At 36.6% G+C, this 15,749-nt stretch overlaps 5 protein-coding genes across 5 annotated transcripts in view; 1 reads left to right on the top strand and 4 right to left on the bottom strand.

Moving 5' to 3' along the window:
• The window catches only part of LOC106335787 (phosphoglycerate kinase 1, chloroplastic), a 4,162-nt gene extending 2,178 nt beyond the window's left edge, over nt 1-1,984 (top strand). The window contains exons 2-6 of the mRNA XM_013774402.1: nt 547-624; nt 704-964; nt 1,037-1,354; nt 1,426-1,584; nt 1,653-1,984. Coding sequence (XP_013629856.1) covers nt 547-624; nt 704-964; nt 1,037-1,354; nt 1,426-1,584; nt 1,653-1,862 — 1,026 coding nt within the window. The 3' untranslated portion in view covers nt 1,863-1,984. The remainder of the gene's footprint in view (nt 1-546; nt 625-703; nt 965-1,036; nt 1,355-1,425; nt 1,585-1,652) is intronic.
• Nucleotides 1,985-2,046: 62 nt separating this feature from the next.
• Nucleotides 2,047-3,192, bottom strand: LOC106330219. Its single transcript, XM_013768729.1, has one exon. It carries the CDS (start codon nt 3,172-3,174, stop codon nt 2,047-2,049), a length of 1,128 nt encoding a protein of 375 aa, XP_013624183.1. The 5' UTR covers nt 3,175-3,192.
• Nucleotides 3,193-6,474: 3,282 nt separating this feature from the next.
• Nucleotides 6,475-8,523, bottom strand: LOC106334906 (DCN1-like protein 2). Its single transcript, XM_013773291.1, has 11 exons — nt 8,391-8,523; nt 8,212-8,273; nt 7,957-8,093; nt 7,811-7,869; nt 7,697-7,720; nt 7,520-7,602; nt 7,346-7,410; nt 7,191-7,240; nt 6,998-7,099; nt 6,866-6,925; nt 6,475-6,748 (listed from the first exon to the last, which is right to left on the bottom strand). Exons 1-11 carry the CDS (start codon nt 8,391-8,393, stop codon nt 6,644-6,646), a joined length of 750 nt encoding a protein of 249 aa, XP_013628745.1. The 5' UTR covers nt 8,394-8,523; the 3' UTR covers nt 6,475-6,643.
• Nucleotides 8,524-9,150: 627 nt separating this feature from the next.
• On the bottom strand, nt 9,151-11,300 carry LOC106334905 (ALA-interacting subunit 1-like). Its single transcript, XM_013773290.1, has 7 exons — nt 11,030-11,300; nt 10,618-10,676; nt 10,461-10,535; nt 10,268-10,381; nt 9,826-10,194; nt 9,451-9,740; nt 9,151-9,368 (listed from the first exon to the last, which is right to left on the bottom strand). The coding sequence occupies exons 1-7, from the start codon at nt 11,124-11,126 to the stop codon at nt 9,311-9,313; spliced, it is 1,062 nt and encodes a 353-aa protein (XP_013628744.1). The 5' UTR covers nt 11,127-11,300; the 3' UTR covers nt 9,151-9,310.
• Nucleotides 11,301-11,874: 574 nt separating this feature from the next.
• On the bottom strand, nt 11,875-14,522 carry LOC106334904 (aspartic proteinase CDR1-like). The gene is made up of 2 exons (XM_013773289.1): nt 13,958-14,522; nt 11,875-12,783 (listed from the first exon to the last, which is right to left on the bottom strand). The coding sequence occupies exons 1-2, from the start codon at nt 14,470-14,472 to the stop codon at nt 11,973-11,975; spliced, it is 1,326 nt and encodes a 441-aa protein (XP_013628743.1). The 5' UTR covers nt 14,473-14,522; the 3' UTR covers nt 11,875-11,972.
• Nucleotides 14,523-15,749: the final 1,227 nt, after the last annotated feature.

Below are 15,749 nucleotides of genomic sequence, written 5' to 3'. Positions count from 1 at the left end.
GGTTAGTTCGGGTCGAAATTTAGTTTGATTAAAAAGTCGGATACTTTGGTGTTTTCCGGTTAGTTCGGGTTGAAATTTTGGTTAGCTCGATAGTTCCATTTTGAATTCGGTATGTATTTATTTTGTGAAAATCAAAACTAACTAATTGCCGAACCTAACCGATAACCGTTTCTTTTTAATTGCTGAATAGAACCAACAACCGTAAAATTTTGGTTTAGTTCGGTTTGCAAAAATTCTGCCGAATTTAACAAAAAGTTCAGTTTCTGTTATTTTTGGTTTAGTTCGATTAAAAACTCGGATAGTTTGGGGTTTTCCGGTTAGTTCGGATCGAAATTTTGGTTAGTTTGGTATGGTTTGTTTTTTACTTTGTGAAAATCCAACTAACTGATTGCCGAACTGTTTCTTTTAAATTCCTGAATAGAACCAACTCTAAACCGAACCTGAACCAAAAACCGTAAATTCTGGTTTAGTTCGGTGGGTTCGGTTGGATTCAAATCCGCTGGCCTAGTTTGACCCTTTAATGCGTTTGAACATGTCCTTTTTCAGGGAAGGCCAAAGGGAGTCACACCAAAGTTCAGTTTGGCTCCTCTTGTCCCTAGGCTGTCTGAACTTCTTGGTATTGAGGTAAACAGATTCATGCTTTGTCTCACTAAGATCATCTTCCTGTGATAAATCAGTCTCTTGACAGTGAATTTTGTTGCAGGTCAAGAAAGCTGACGACTGTATCGGTCCGGAAGTGGAAAGCTTGGTGGCTTCTCTCCCTGAAGGTGGAGTTCTGCTCCTTGAGAACGTCAGGTTCTACAAGGAGGAAGAGAAGAACGACCCTGAGTTCGCCAAGAAGCTCGCTTCACTAGCTGACCTCTACGTCAACGATGCTTTTGGAACTGCTCACAGAGCTCACGCTTCCACCGAGGGAGTCACAAAGTTCTTGAAACCCTCAGTTGCTGGTTTCCTTCTGCAAAAGGTATAGAGATTCTGCTACACTGTGGTGTTTAGTATACCATACCCTTAAACTCTTCTGTACATTTGTTTACAGGAGCTTGATTACCTTGTGGGCGCTGTTTCAAGCCCAAAGAGACCGTTTGCAGCCATCGTGGGTGGTTCCAAGGTGTCGTCCAAGATTGGAGTTATTGAGTCTCTTCTCGAGAAGTGTGATATCCTTCTTCTTGGTGGTGGAATGATCTTTACGTTCTACAAGGCGCAAGGTCTTTCCGTTGGCTCGTCACTTGTTGAAGAAGACAAGCTTGAGTTGGCTACGTCTCTCCTTGCTAAAGCTAAGGCTAAAGGAGTCTCTCTTTTGTTGCCGACTGATGTTGTGGTTGCTGATAAGTTCGCTCCTGATGCCAACAGCAAGGTCTGTCTCTCTCTCTCTCTCTCTCTCTCAACAGCTAGATCTTTGTTTCTGAGTGAAGTGGATGTTTGTAGGTTGTGCCTGCATCAGGCATTGAGGACGGTTGGATGGGACTAGACATCGGTCCAGACTCGATTAAAACATTCAACGAGGCTCTGGACACAACGCAGACAGTTATTTGGAATGGACCTATGGGAGTTTTCGAGATGGAGAAGTTTGCTGCTGGAACAGAGGTAAGAAAATGATTCCTCATAGAGTAAAAAACATGTGGTTTGATGAGCATTGTTATGGTTTGTTTCAGGCGGTTGCGAATAAACTAGCAGAGCTAAGTGAGAAAGGAGTGACAACTATAATAGGAGGAGGAGACTCAGTGGCTGCAGTGGAGAAAGTTGGAGTTGCAGGAGTCATGAGTCACATCTCCACTGGTGGTGGAGCCAGCTTGGAGCTCTTGGAAGGAAAGGTACTTCCCGGTGTGATCGCTCTTGATGAAGCCATCACAGTCACCGTTTAGAAACTCACCCCTTTTGATGAGGCCAATTGATGTATTACTCATGAGTTTCTTTTGCTGTAAATCATCATCATCTACCTTATTCAAGACAATGACCCTTTATAATAAGTTACTTGTTGGTCTTATAAGAACCTTTACCATATTAAAATCTCTGAAACACACAACAAAATGGTAAGATAAACACAAACTACAAGAACGAGAACTTGGTCCAAGAGTTTTGGTGTTTGGATGTCTCTTGATTGTCATTGAACCTGCTATGCTCGCATAGTGAAGACTCTTTCTCTTTGAATTTCTTCAGCTCTTCTTTAAGATCACTGTTGAGAAGATGCTCACAGTAAGCTTTGTTGTCTTCTAAGGCAATGTACGTCTTCAAGAACATGTTCTTATCACTCTCCTTGTCCAAATCCATCTCATCCATCATGTTCCTCAGAATGAAAGCCCCCTTCTTCCTGAAGTGCCCCTTCACAAAATCCTCAAACCCCATGGGCCGCAGCTTCAGCATATCCACCATCTGAAGATATGACTTGTTGGTGTTCATCATCACAATCTCTTCAATGTGGAGAAACACATCTAATAGGTTGTAACGCAGTTGAGGTCTCAATTTCTTTTTAGTTCCAAGATTACTCAAAGGAAGACCATATGGATGGTAGAAGAAACTCGGTGCTTGGTATGGATACTTCTTAGGGAACCTAATGTCAAAGAAGAACAACATGTGACTCTGATCACCGTTTGTCACGGTTGCAGCAACTCTCATCAGCTCTTTTCTTTCAGTGTAAGTTCTCACACAGAAGCTGACTTCCTTCTTCCCCCACAAGGCTAGTTGTTTCTTTAGAATTACCCACTCTCTCTCAACATTAATGTTTGTGCAGAAGCAGAAGCAAGAGGAGTAACAACACCTGTATTTGTAGAAGTGGTGATCCAATGGAGCGCCTCCGTCAACAACTTCGAAGTTGTTAAATGTCTTGAAGTTTAGATCCACTTTGTCTCCTAACTCCATGATCTCTTTCTCGAAGATGTCAACTATGAAATAGTTGTGTTGTCCCACCTGCACCAGATCACCAACTTTTTTTTCTTCTTCTTCTCCTTCTGGTCCCTGATTAGACTCCAGTATAGGCTTTTGAGATTCAACATCTTTCTTTTCTATGGTAGAAACTGCCCAAACTTTCTCAGCACGTCTCAGAAATCGATCAAGAGAATTTGACCTAAATGGACCAGTAGAATTTGACCTAACCTGGTCTCCAAGTAGTAATCTAGGTTTACTTGCTAGATCACCATCATCAGATTTGCTCCTCTTTAGATCAATATCTTTCGTCATAACTTTATATGGCTTATCGTTGAGATTAGTAGTACCACTTATTATGATTTTGCTTATCTCAAATGATATGTTCTTCCTTATCTTAGTATTTATAACGAAATTATAAGGTTGTCAAAAAAAAAAAAAACGAAATTATAAGAAAATGAAATTCATCTCGTATAAGATTAGAAAAAAATCATTCGGATAATTAAAGGATAACAATGAAATCTATTATAGATTTTGTAAACGATAAGATTTTGCTTACGTGTTAAACATAAAATACGAATAAGATTTTGATAATTTTTTGTTATTATCTTTTGGGGGTGTATTACTATTAGATTTTGTTTCTAACTTCTCAATATATTTTTCAATTTTCTATTTAAATTTCGATTTAAATATATATTTGATATTTTATCTTAACTAGTTAAAATTCTGAAAAATACGAAATTGATATAAGAAAAGTATGTATTACTTAAAACGATGGAGTGAATATAGACTTAAAACCAAAAGATAACATTAGGTTATCATAATGACCAAGGAACGACAAAGAATGACAATGTCTGAAGCATATCTTCTTATTTCTTCTTTTCTCCACAGTAAGAACTCTCTGGTACTCAATTTGCAACTTTAAAACTTTATTCCTTCACATGTCACAAATTTTTCTTCTTCGGATCCCCATATTCTAGGCTCATGTATAAGCTGTTGGGGTTCTTGTTCTTTTTTCTCTAGTAGGAACATACTAAACTTTCTCAGCGCATTTCCTAAATCGATCAGCAGAATTTGACCTACATCAATCAGTAGAATTTGACTTAACCTAGTGTGCAAATAGTACTCTATTTTACCTCATAGATCATCATCATCAGATTCACTCCTCATGCCGGGACTAGCAGTGCCAGTTATTATGATTTTGCTTCTCGTAAATGGTTTGCTATTCCTTATCTTAGTATTTATAACGAAATTGTAAACAAATGAAATTCATGTTGTATAAGATTTAAAAAATCATTCGGATAATTAAAGGATAGCAATGAAATTTATTATCCCCTAGACTATATTTGCGAAGTGATTATGCCACATGTCTTTTCTACAATCAATTTCACAAAACAAATATGACATGACTACTGAAATTGATGACATGGCTTCCGAAAAAATATGACATGGATAATTTCATTTAATGTTGATTTATATTTTTGGCAAACTTATTAGAATATGGTAATAATTCATATATTACATTTAATATTGATATTTCTTTTTGGTAATCGTTTTTTAAAATATGGTAATAGCTCGTACATCATCTATAAAATAAATATATTCATATATAACATTTCAAATTTCGAAATATTATTATTTTGTACTTATACAATTTGTATTACTAAAGTTTTCAAAAATTTCTACAATTTTTTTAAAATTTAAATATCTAATCGTAAGATCATTAATCTTATATATCTACAAATTTTATAATATTTCTTTAGGTTAAATATTTGATAATTATACAATTTTATATTAGTTTTATAAAAATTGATTTAATATATATCAAATCTATATTAAATATTAGTAAGAAAATAGTAAAATCTATAATATTTAATAAAATTTATTTTTAAATATACATTAGATTTAAAAACATTTTACTGCACATGATGCAGGAAAACACCTACTAGATTTTGTAAACGATAAGATTTTGCTTACGTGTTAAACATAAAATACGAATAAGATTTTGATAACTTTTGTTGTTATCTTTTGGGGTGTTTTACTATTAGATTTTGTTTCTAACTTCTCAATATATTTTTCTATTTTCTATTTCAATTTGGATTTAAATATGGTATTTGATATTTTATCTTAAAACTCCAAAAAAACTTACGAAATTGATATAAAAAGAGTGTGTTATTACTAAAAACGATGGAGACGAATATTGCGAGACTTAGAACCAAGAGATAACATTAGTTATCAGGACGACCGAGGAATGACAGAGAATTTCTTCTTACTTATTCTTTTCTCTACAGTAAGAATTCTTTGCTACTCAATTTGCAACTTTAAGACTATTTCTTCCAATGTCACAAACTTTTGTTCTTATGATCCCCATCTTCTAGACTCATGTTATAAGCTTTTGGGATTCATGTTTTTTCTTTTCTCTAGTAGAAATAGCCTAAACTTTCTCATCATGTCTCCTGAATCGATCAGCAGAATTTGACCTACATCGGTCAGTCAAATTTGACTTAACCTTAATCTGCAAGTAGTACTCTATGTTTACCTCCTAGATCATCATCATCAGATCCACTCCTCATCACATCAATATTTTTGTCATGACTTTGTATTGCCTTTGGCCGAGACTAGCAATGCCACTTATTATGATTTTGCTTCTATCAAATGGTTTGATCTTACTTATCTTAGTCTCTTAGTATTTATAATAAAATTGTAAGCAAATAAATTCATCTCAGATAAGATAAGAATTTTTCATTCTGATAATTAAAGTATAACAATGAAATCTGTTATAGATTTTGTAAAAGATAAGATTTTGCGTACATGTTAAAAAATACAAATAAATTTTTAATAATTTTGTTATTATTTCTTGGGTGTTTTAGTATTAGATTATGTTTATAAGATCTCAAATTTCCTTTTCAATTTTGTTTTAATTATGGTATTTGATATTTTATCTTGACTAGTTAAAACTCTAAATAAAACTTACGATAATTGATGTAAAAATGTATTATTACATAAAACGATGGAGATAAATATGCCAAATATTGAGGACCAATAGATAACATTAATTTGTCAGGACAACAGAGGAATGATAATGGCAGAAGTATATTTTCTTACTTCTTATTTTTTCATATTAAGAACTCTTTGCTAAGCGATTTGCAGCTTTAAAACTTTGATCCTTCACATGTCACCAACTTTTTCTTCTTATAATCCTAATCTTAACTCATGTATAAGATTTTCAGATTCATGTTCTTTCTTTTTTTCATAGTAGATACTGCCCAAACTTTCGCAGCACATATCTTAAATCGATTAGACGAATTTGACTTAACATGGTCTTCAAGTGGTACTCTAGGTTTACTTGCTGGTCAAAAACGTTATTATTTGTATCGCCTTTCGTACGATTTTGCTTCACTGAATTGATTTTTTTTCTTATCTCAGTATTTTATAAACAAAATTGTAAGCAAACTAAATACAATGAAATCTGTTACAGATCTTATAAAATATACATTTTTATGTTAAATACGGTTAATAATTTTGTCTTTCTGGAAAGTTTTCATTTTTTAATTATGTTTATATTATCTGAAACATATTTTTATATATTTCTTTTCAATTTGGATTTAAATATGGTATTGATTCTTTCTTTCTTTTTTTTGTTCCTGCGGTGATTATTGGTAACACTAACAACAGATAGAAGAGCAGATTGTTGGATTCTGACAAAGAAACAAAAGTAATATTGTAAAAAATAACGAGATGGAACATTGTCAAATAGAGCTGATTACTTCTCTCAGTTGACAAGTTACTTTTCAACAACGCTCATGTCATACAAATACTCAACGAACTCATCGATGAGGTAAGGCCACGCTCCTTCTGCATCGTAATTCGACAATGATGGGTCCACCGTCTGCATCACAGACAAAAACTACCGTCTCAATCCATGTATCAACACTAAGCCATAGCTGCAAGCAATATATAAGCTCAATGACACAACTGTATCTAGTTTTTTGTTTTTGGGTCTTACCCTTGCAAATTCCAGGAGCTGTTCCCATGTATCCTTAGATATGGCCTTGTTATGACGATCCTGAACTTGGAAAACAAGATTGTATCAGAAGCAACAAAAACATGATCAGACCAATCATGAGTGTTTCTTTACCTGCAAGAAATCACACCAGTGATTTAACAATGGCCACTCTCTTTCCGCAAAGAGCAGCTGCCACATCCCAATCGCTGTATCTAAAGCAAGAGACTTCTGACCCTGAAACATTTCACAGTAGACTGTTTATCACTAGCACAGAGAACAACAACTCTTGAAAGCAACTAGTAGTTCAGATCAAGGTTTTTATTACCTTCTCCTTCGCCCAACCAAAAGCAAAGTTGTATATTTCATGAAACTTTTCTGAACAAGAAGAACATTTACACATATGTCAACCAACAACAACTTTCATTAAACCAAATCATAAAAACAGGATAGAGAAATGACTATATCAGATTTGCCTCTTACGTTCATCTTTAAGCTCGGAACGCATGAACGACAGCTTCTCCTGCAACTTCTTAATGGAATCTACACTGCCATCAGAAAAAATTAGGTATTAAGTTAAACTCCACAACAAAAAGGTTACATAACAGGCCATAAAGTTACATAAACTAGACAGCATCAGGGCTACAGTTCACTCACCCTAATGCCTGTAATCCACCGATGAATTCTTCCCTGGAAAATTCACACGCTGTGGCAGCATTCATATGCCACGAAAGAACCAGCTGAAATTTGGAGTAAGTACCCCATCAGAAGATGAACAAGATAACACATGCACCCTAGAAAGTTGTAGGGAAGGGTTTTTGGAATAAACGTTACCGTGACAATGTCTTGAGGTTCCACCTGCAGAATTAAAATTCAAGTCAGCTACTAATGCAATGTAAGATAAACCAAATAACTTTTTTTATCAATAATCAAGGAGATAAAACATACCTGAAGATCACTACACAGAATCGAGACTCCATCAGCTAGAATCATATCAGAATACTGGTCTGCAGAATGTAATATGAATTTTATAAAACAATAAGGCAACAAAAATGATATTCAACTCAAGAGAAAGAAAGTATCTTGAGTGTTGCCTTTATATCTATTGTAGAGCTCCTCCAAGCGTCTAACATCAGCATTGCTTCTAGGCTGGGGCTGGCTGTAAAACACGTCGAAAGCTGCTTCGAGCTGCCAATCACTGGCTTTAAGAGTCTGAAGAGCATTCTTCTCGCTGCTCACATTAACAAAAACAAAGTCACACCCAAAAAATGCTCTGCAAACGCGTTAGCTCTCAAGATTACAGCACTAGTTACTGTTTCTTGGCTTAAACAAAGACAAGATCGAGTTACCTAGCTCCAGTGATGGCCACGAACTGCTGAACTTTGTCTCGGTTGCTTCTACTCAACTTATGCTGGGATCATATGATTGAATCAAAGTAAGGGACTTTAGAGTGTTTCTTTTCGAATTATCGAAAACCCTAAAAGCAAAGGCATGAGCAAAGGTTATCAAAAAGGGAGAAAGCGCTTACCATTGTGTGAAGAATCTGCAGACGAAAAGCCCTAACAAGGTAATCGAAGATGATATTGATGTTGCTCTCTATCAGTCGTATCGATAAGAAGCGAAGGGTGTGTGTGAGAGAAGAGAGGAGTGACTCGAGAGAGTCTCAAGATTATTGCTTTGAGCTTTCTCACTTTCTTCTTGTCCGCCTCTCCCTCTCTCTCTCTCTCTCTCTCTGATGAATCTCTCTTTTCATTATGCAGACTCGGTTTATCAAATCGGTTAATGTTAAATTATTATTTCGGTTTAATAAAATAGACCGGGTATTAATTTTCGGTAACCGCTACAATGTCTATGTTTTTGCTAGTAAACCAGCTGGTTTATATAAAATTCTGGTTTAGTAGAAAATTCATAAATAGAAAGTGTACATTTTATGTAAATTGCATTTGCCTCATGAAAAAAAGTCAATTCTCTATAGTTTTGTAATTTATTTCGGTAATTATCACAAACAAATGTAAACTGTATATTATTAAGAGAAATGTCAATATATTCATGTGAGTAAATAGGGGCAACGCACATGTGTTTATGAATCATAGATACCGCCTGTGGTTGTTGATGTGGATGAATCATTCAAAATTGCCAGGCATGAAGAATAAAGATGGATATTTTTAAGTCTGAAAAGTCTCAGGCAGATAGATAGATGATTGCTTCATAGTCTTCTGGTGTTTCTAATCTCAGAATCAATACTATTATACTTTGAAAGCAATGAACTGTTGATAGAGACAAGCACTAGTTAAAAGGTGATAGGAAGCATCAATCATTTTCATTTCTATGTAATGGTTTGCACTCTTTCAACTGTAACATCTATAAATACAGAGAGCCATCACTTGAGAGTTTTAGGCTTAGGTTATAAAAGAGATTTACATAAACAGATGAATACAGAGTCTTTGTTTACCGACCTCCTCCAGGAACCCTGTTCCATGACAAGTAAGTAGGATCTCCCAGTCTCCTGCAAAAAAAACACCCCCAAACACCAAATCAAACATCTATAATAGCCAAGGATAAGAATCATATGATATATATATACATACCTTGGTTTCACAAGGTACATGATGGTAAACGCAAGCGCCAAGAAGAAGCATATTCCTCCAACTGTGAGGTAAGCAATGCCAAGGAAGTCATTCTTCCCACCGAGCCAGCTAGTTGTCGACAACACAAGCTTCTTCTTCCCATCGAAACTATACGTGTTGTAGTTGTTCTTCAGTATCACGTGTATGGTATCATTCTCCTGCAGGTCAGTCTCTATCTTCCCATATAGTTTCCTAAACGTCGGCAAAGCTGCAGTCCTCATCCACACAATCAAATCCTCTTGCTCACTCAGCTGAATCACCACCACAAGAGATTACTTAAGTCCTCAAAGTCTTTTGCAAAAGGATATGACTTGAGTTTGAGCACTAAAGGCTTACCGGTACATCTGGAATTAGCTTGCCACCACCGGTGATATTCCCCATCTGAAAGTTCTTGGGGAACACGTTTTTGCCGAACTTGTGTTCCCTGTCACTCTTCCACGCAATACCCTTCTTGCTTACATTCAAAGTCTGGTTGTTTTTCGATAAAACGTATGTGTCATTGAACAGACTCCAAGCGATTAGACCACACGGCACAATAGGCTTTCCGTTAACATCATCCTCAGGCTTGCACGCGTCTATCTGATTCTCGTCTTTCACGCTTCTCAGCTGCGCATCGCTTCGGCTTTTCACGTACCTGCGGTGGTTCTGGTAGAAGTTCTCGAGCTCGTAGTAAACGTAGATAGGCTGCTTCATCTTCTTAGGAACCTGAAAACAAAGGAGACATTCAGTCAGAGGCTAACCATTGTCTCAAAGAATGAAACAGTGATAGGAAACTAACCACTATGGTCCGGTTACAAGTTTTATCAGCAGCTCCTTGAATGTAAGCAACCTTGTTAGACCTAGCAGGCGCTGGTATGCAATCATTATCATACCGATCAACGATCTCAACAACCTATATAACATATTAAGAGATGAAACATGTAAAGATACAGAAACATTTGGGTTTAGATGAAGAGATCATCCTTTCTTACGTCTTGAGAAGCGAAAAGAGAAACAACTCCAAGGGGGATGAATATAACACTAATGACCAAAAACGTCAAAATCACCTGCAAAAAAAATGAGACCCATAAGTAAAGTTTAAACCTTTTCTCAAAGAAAACAAACTGGAGAATGAGAAAGGAGGTTTACCCAACCAGGAGTGAGAATGGGCTTGCAAGCAGGAAGCTCCTGCTGTGTAAACTTTGAATCTGCAAATCAAATCATTAGTAGCTATAACGTTCTTGATTCCTAGGTGAAAACTTATAAAGTTCAATTCTTTATATCGAGAAAGTAAGAACCCTAATAGTAATTATGGTTTCCTAGCTAAGATTCTTATAAAGTTCAATTCTTTTTTAACGAGAAAGTAAAAAAACCCTAATAGTAATTCTGGTGATCTGACTCTCACTAGTGAGCTTGAGTTAGTCCAAAGACATAGCTAAGAAGCTGGAGAATGAATGGTAAAAAGAAACTGAACAGTGGATTGCAGATGGTAGAGATGAATTGAAAGATCGAATATAGTTGGAGCAAAGAGTCAACGAGGATTACAGAGGAAGAGACATACACTTGGGTCGTTTGGAGTTTCTCCGGGAGGTGGAAGAATCGGCAGATCCGGCGGCGGCGGCGGCGGCGGCGCTGGACGATGCTGTATTGGAAGGCATGGTTGAGGAAAAAGGAGAGATTTTTATGAAGGAGATGGTGAACAGAGAGAGAGGAGGATATAGAGAAGACTGGTCGTAGTCAAAGTCGACGGCTATAGTTCCATTCCTTTAAATCTTAGAGGAAACAAAAAAAAAAAAAAAACTCAAATCGAAGCTTCGTATAGATTTGATGATGAGTCGTGCCAATTGGTAAAAATATGCAAAGAGTGGGTAGGGAAGATGACGAATCTCGTCATTGCAAATGTCACGTTATGGATTAGCTGGAAGCCTGGAACACCAGCCCAAGAAACGATGGGCCTATGTTATTTGGGCCTTATATTTATTGGATTATGCTTGAGTAGTTTTAATTTCGGCCTCATCAGTTTTCTTCTTGGGTCCAATGTTTTGTATTGTGCTGAATGAAGAAAAAGTCTACACATTTTTGTTTCAGTTGCGTTGTTTTGAGCCATATGAAAGGGAATAAGTTCATCTATAGAGGAATTAAAGAAGAATCCATAAATTTAAAGAGACAAAGAGAGGCCACTTGAAAGCTAAGCAAACAAACACAAGTACTTTCTTACTTCTTTTTTTATCCAACCTAGATGATTCCCTTTTCTTTTTTGGTTCCAATTTATTACATACAAACTTAATTAGAGGGTTTTCAGACAATATATTGCATGGATATTTCATGATTTTGAGAACATCAACTCTATCTTGCTCTAAAATGCTGAATAGAGGTGTACAAAAAAAGTGTCATATATATTACAAATTTGATAACAAACATGTTTATTTCATTCACTAACAATTAACAAGCAATATTTCCCAATTAATCAAAAGTAATACTCCCACAAAGAGAGAAATGAACAGCTAAAGACATGTAGAAGGAGCAAAAGACAAACTTGAGGCCACAACATCAAACTCCCACAAATAATTCTGCTGCATTATGTTCCCAACCACATTAGTCGCCGGCGCTCCCGCCGACACAAACCCTAAACACTTGACTCCATGCGCAGCATCCACTACATAACTTCTACGGTGCGGCTCAAAACGCGCACCCCCCTTGAAATGAAACATCAACTGCGGCAGCTTGCTCTCGTTGAACCCGGACGAGACATCAAAACAATATTCTATCGGTACTCCTTCTGGTTTAACTCTCTTCAGCCCCACAAGGTAACGCTCGAGCCCCGAAACCACCGGCCTGTAGGCGGCTTCAGCCAAAAGCGTGAGGCTGGTTCCTGAGTCCAAGATTGTCCCACCACCGCTTGTTGCGTCCCACACTTGCATGGGGATGTCAAGCATGTCATCGCCTAGGGAGATACCAATGATGTTGACGGCGTAGAAGGGAGGAATGAGGTTGAGATCAAGCGGGGTGGTTCTTGTTGTGGTGGTTTTGGTGGTTGAGCCGAAGGTGAGATAGCTGGAGACGTTTTTGTGGGAGCGGTGGTCAACGAGACAGTATGAGAATTTGCCACCGAAGAGATTAGTGGCTTTGGAAGTGAAGGAGTATTCACTCAAGGCTAGACCAAGAACTCCATCGGCTCCTTGGAAGCTGTCTCCATTGAAGGAGCTGCTACAACCGATGAGGAGGCCACGGAGTCTAGCTACACGACCGTTGGTGAGACCAACTGTGAATGTCTCCTTAGCGAACACACCTTGTGCTGCTGACCCGTCTGCGTATCTGATATTAGTATTAATAACATGGATTAAGGAATTTGCATTAGGGCTAATGACAATAAGAGAGAGGCTATAATTTATGTATGGCTCAAGCGCCAGACCTAACTCACAAGTCACATAATAAGTGACATTTATGTAATGTGATGAATTGTAGCTCAAAGCACATTTAATTTCACGCCCTCTCCTTACAGACACTTGCATCTAAAAATCTATGGCTTCTCTAAAGAGTTGGGGAAAGTAGAGACAATGATATGGTGACAAGACCGAGAGGTCCCTTCTCCTCTCTCATTGATGACCACCCAACTTTCACTAAATATCTTATCTCCAGAACACACAGTTTGTGTTCCGTAATAAATATCTGGAACAGTGTAAACTTCAACTCCCCCATAAGAATGTTTTTTTTTTTCGTTTCATATTAACTCTATCCAGTTTAAATTAATTGTCGTTTTAGAATATATTTTTGTTAGAAAAAATGTTGTTTTAGAAATCAATGTATATACTCTCTCAGTTCCACGAAGATAGACTTTATAGTATTTTCACACATATTAAGAAAACACATTAAACTACCATAATAAATATATCGTTTTCTTCTATAATTTTCAATTTTCAATAACTTTTAATCAATAGTTTTTCAATAAATTCAATTAATTTTCTTGAAGTTTACATTTTTTTCATAGAAAACACAAAAAAATACATCTTTTTGAAACAATTATTTTTTCTAAAAGGTCTATCATTAAAGAACGGAGGGAGTATATTTTAACTTTAATTACGTTAATGAAGAAATATCCAAGTTTTAGAGAAAACTGTTTAAAATGATATTTTCGATGCATTGCTTAATTGTAAATTGTAAACGGCAAAAAACATTTGTATTTATTGAAATTATCTTGGTAAAAATTTGAGTGAAATAGTTAATTACAAAAAATAATGTAATGATAATTGAAATTAAATATTTTTTAATGTGTGAAAATCAATAATGTACATCTTTTAAAAATGGAGGGAGTTTTTTTTTAATTTATGAAAAATCTTTTAAACTAAATATAGTCTAAAATGGAGGGAGTAAGTCACTACTAATGAATAATGATCCTTAATCAACTCCTGATTAGTCTCTACCTAATCACATTTCTCTGTTGAATGTTGATAATGCAGTCACCACCATCAAGAGAGCTTAAGTAACCTACCTATAATCGTAAGAGCATGGAGTTGAAGGTGTAGGGCAATTAGAGAGGGAGAAGAGATTCATCAGATCAACTTTACAAGTCTGAGTCAAGCATCCAACTTGTCTGAAACTCGATGACTCCTCTGCTCTGAACACTCGACGTTTCTTCTCTCTCCCTCTTCCTTTCCCACGGAACCTGCAGTTCACCCACGTCAGCTCGCTCCCTGTGTCCACCACCACCCTGAACATCTTCGCCGGCGTTCCAACTCTGACGTCAGCGAAGTACTGCGCCGCTCCGTAGTCGGAGCCTGATCTCAATGGCAGTTTTGCTCCTCCTCCATTGGTCTTTCGTTTTTGAGATATGAGGCTGTGACGCTTCTGGTCCTCGCTGATAATGTCTTCAACGCGATGGGAAGATGTTGGGAAGAGAGTGTCTCGGTGAGACATTTCGAGACGCATCACTGTCTCTTCGGTGGAGTCTGCGGCGGCGATTAGGAGCATTGTGATGAGACACGAGAGCGCTCTCGTTCTCTTCATCTCTTGTTTTTTTTTCTTGCCCTGCTTGGTTCTGTTTCTAAAACAGAGTATTTATATACATTGACGAGTCACTCTGTCATATTATAAAACTACTCCTTTATTTTAACTACTGTAGTTTAAGCTTTAATAATTTTGTAGCTACTATTTTTTTCAATCTAGACTTTATTTATTTTTTATTTATAAATTTTTAGAGCATGTATTATCCAAAACCGAAAACAACGTACAAAATACAAAAACTCAAAAAATAAAATCTAAAAAGCCATTTTAAAAGCTACAAACGTGTTTAGTATATTAAAAAGGAAACATTTGACGCGTCAAAACATGTTTTTTCTCAGTATTATTGACAATAATATAAACCCTTAACGGTTCAAATGCAATAGTATGTGCTAGTATTAAATATCTTTTTGTCAATTATATTATTTCAAACTACGAGAAATATATATAGATGATATTAAAGCTAACAATTCTAATATTCTACATAATGTTATGAAACAGATCGTGGATGGCTTATAACCAAAAGATTATATTATCAGCGGTCCAAGAAAGAGAGAATTGGCCAGCTTTTCCTTTTCCTTAGTTGAATTATGATTTGTACTCTTTCCATTTATCTATGTTATGGATAAAGATAGACTTTTTCATTACTTTCACAACACGTTATCAGCACGATTGATCTCTAAAACCCTAAGCTAAAATATCGACCATAAACCCTAAATCTCTCTATATTGCTAAAACTCTAATCTCTATCGATCACCTCTCTTTGATCATGACCCTGATCTGTATTCGACCACTGATCTCAACAAGATCGATCTGTGGACTGATCTCTGCAAGTTTCAGTACACCTCAACTATTCCAGATTGTACGATCAGCTTGTTCCAGTCCGTGATCAAACTGTTCCAGATCAACGGGTTATTTGACTGCAAGTACCAGCTCGCGTACCAACGATCCCGATCAGCTCACCCTAAGCTAACTCGCGGACTGCAAGGAAACAGTTTGGACCAGTCCGCGTAAGGTTCCAGTTTGTACCAGTCCACGTAAGCTCATTCTCTTGGTGGTCCATTCAACCCATCAAAGGTTTAAGGTATACCTATAAGCAAACAGTTTGGACCAGTCCGCGTAAGGTTCCAGTTTGTACCAGTCCACGTAAGCTCATTCTCTTGGTGGTCCATTCAATCCATTAAAGGATTAAGGTATACCTAAACTCTAAGAACCCATAATCGAATGAACTAATGTTCAAAGTGAAACCCTAAAATCTGTAAACCCTAAATTACGTGTGCATG

Source organism: Brassica oleracea, chromosome C3 (assembly GCF_000695525.1).
Source record: "Brassica oleracea var. oleracea cultivar TO1000 chromosome C3, BOL, whole genome shotgun sequence".
NCBI classification, from domain to species: Eukaryota; Viridiplantae; Streptophyta; class Magnoliopsida; order Brassicales; family Brassicaceae; genus Brassica; species Brassica oleracea.
Note: the sequence above shows the minus strand (reverse complement) of the source record. Positions and strands in the feature narration are given on the sequence as shown.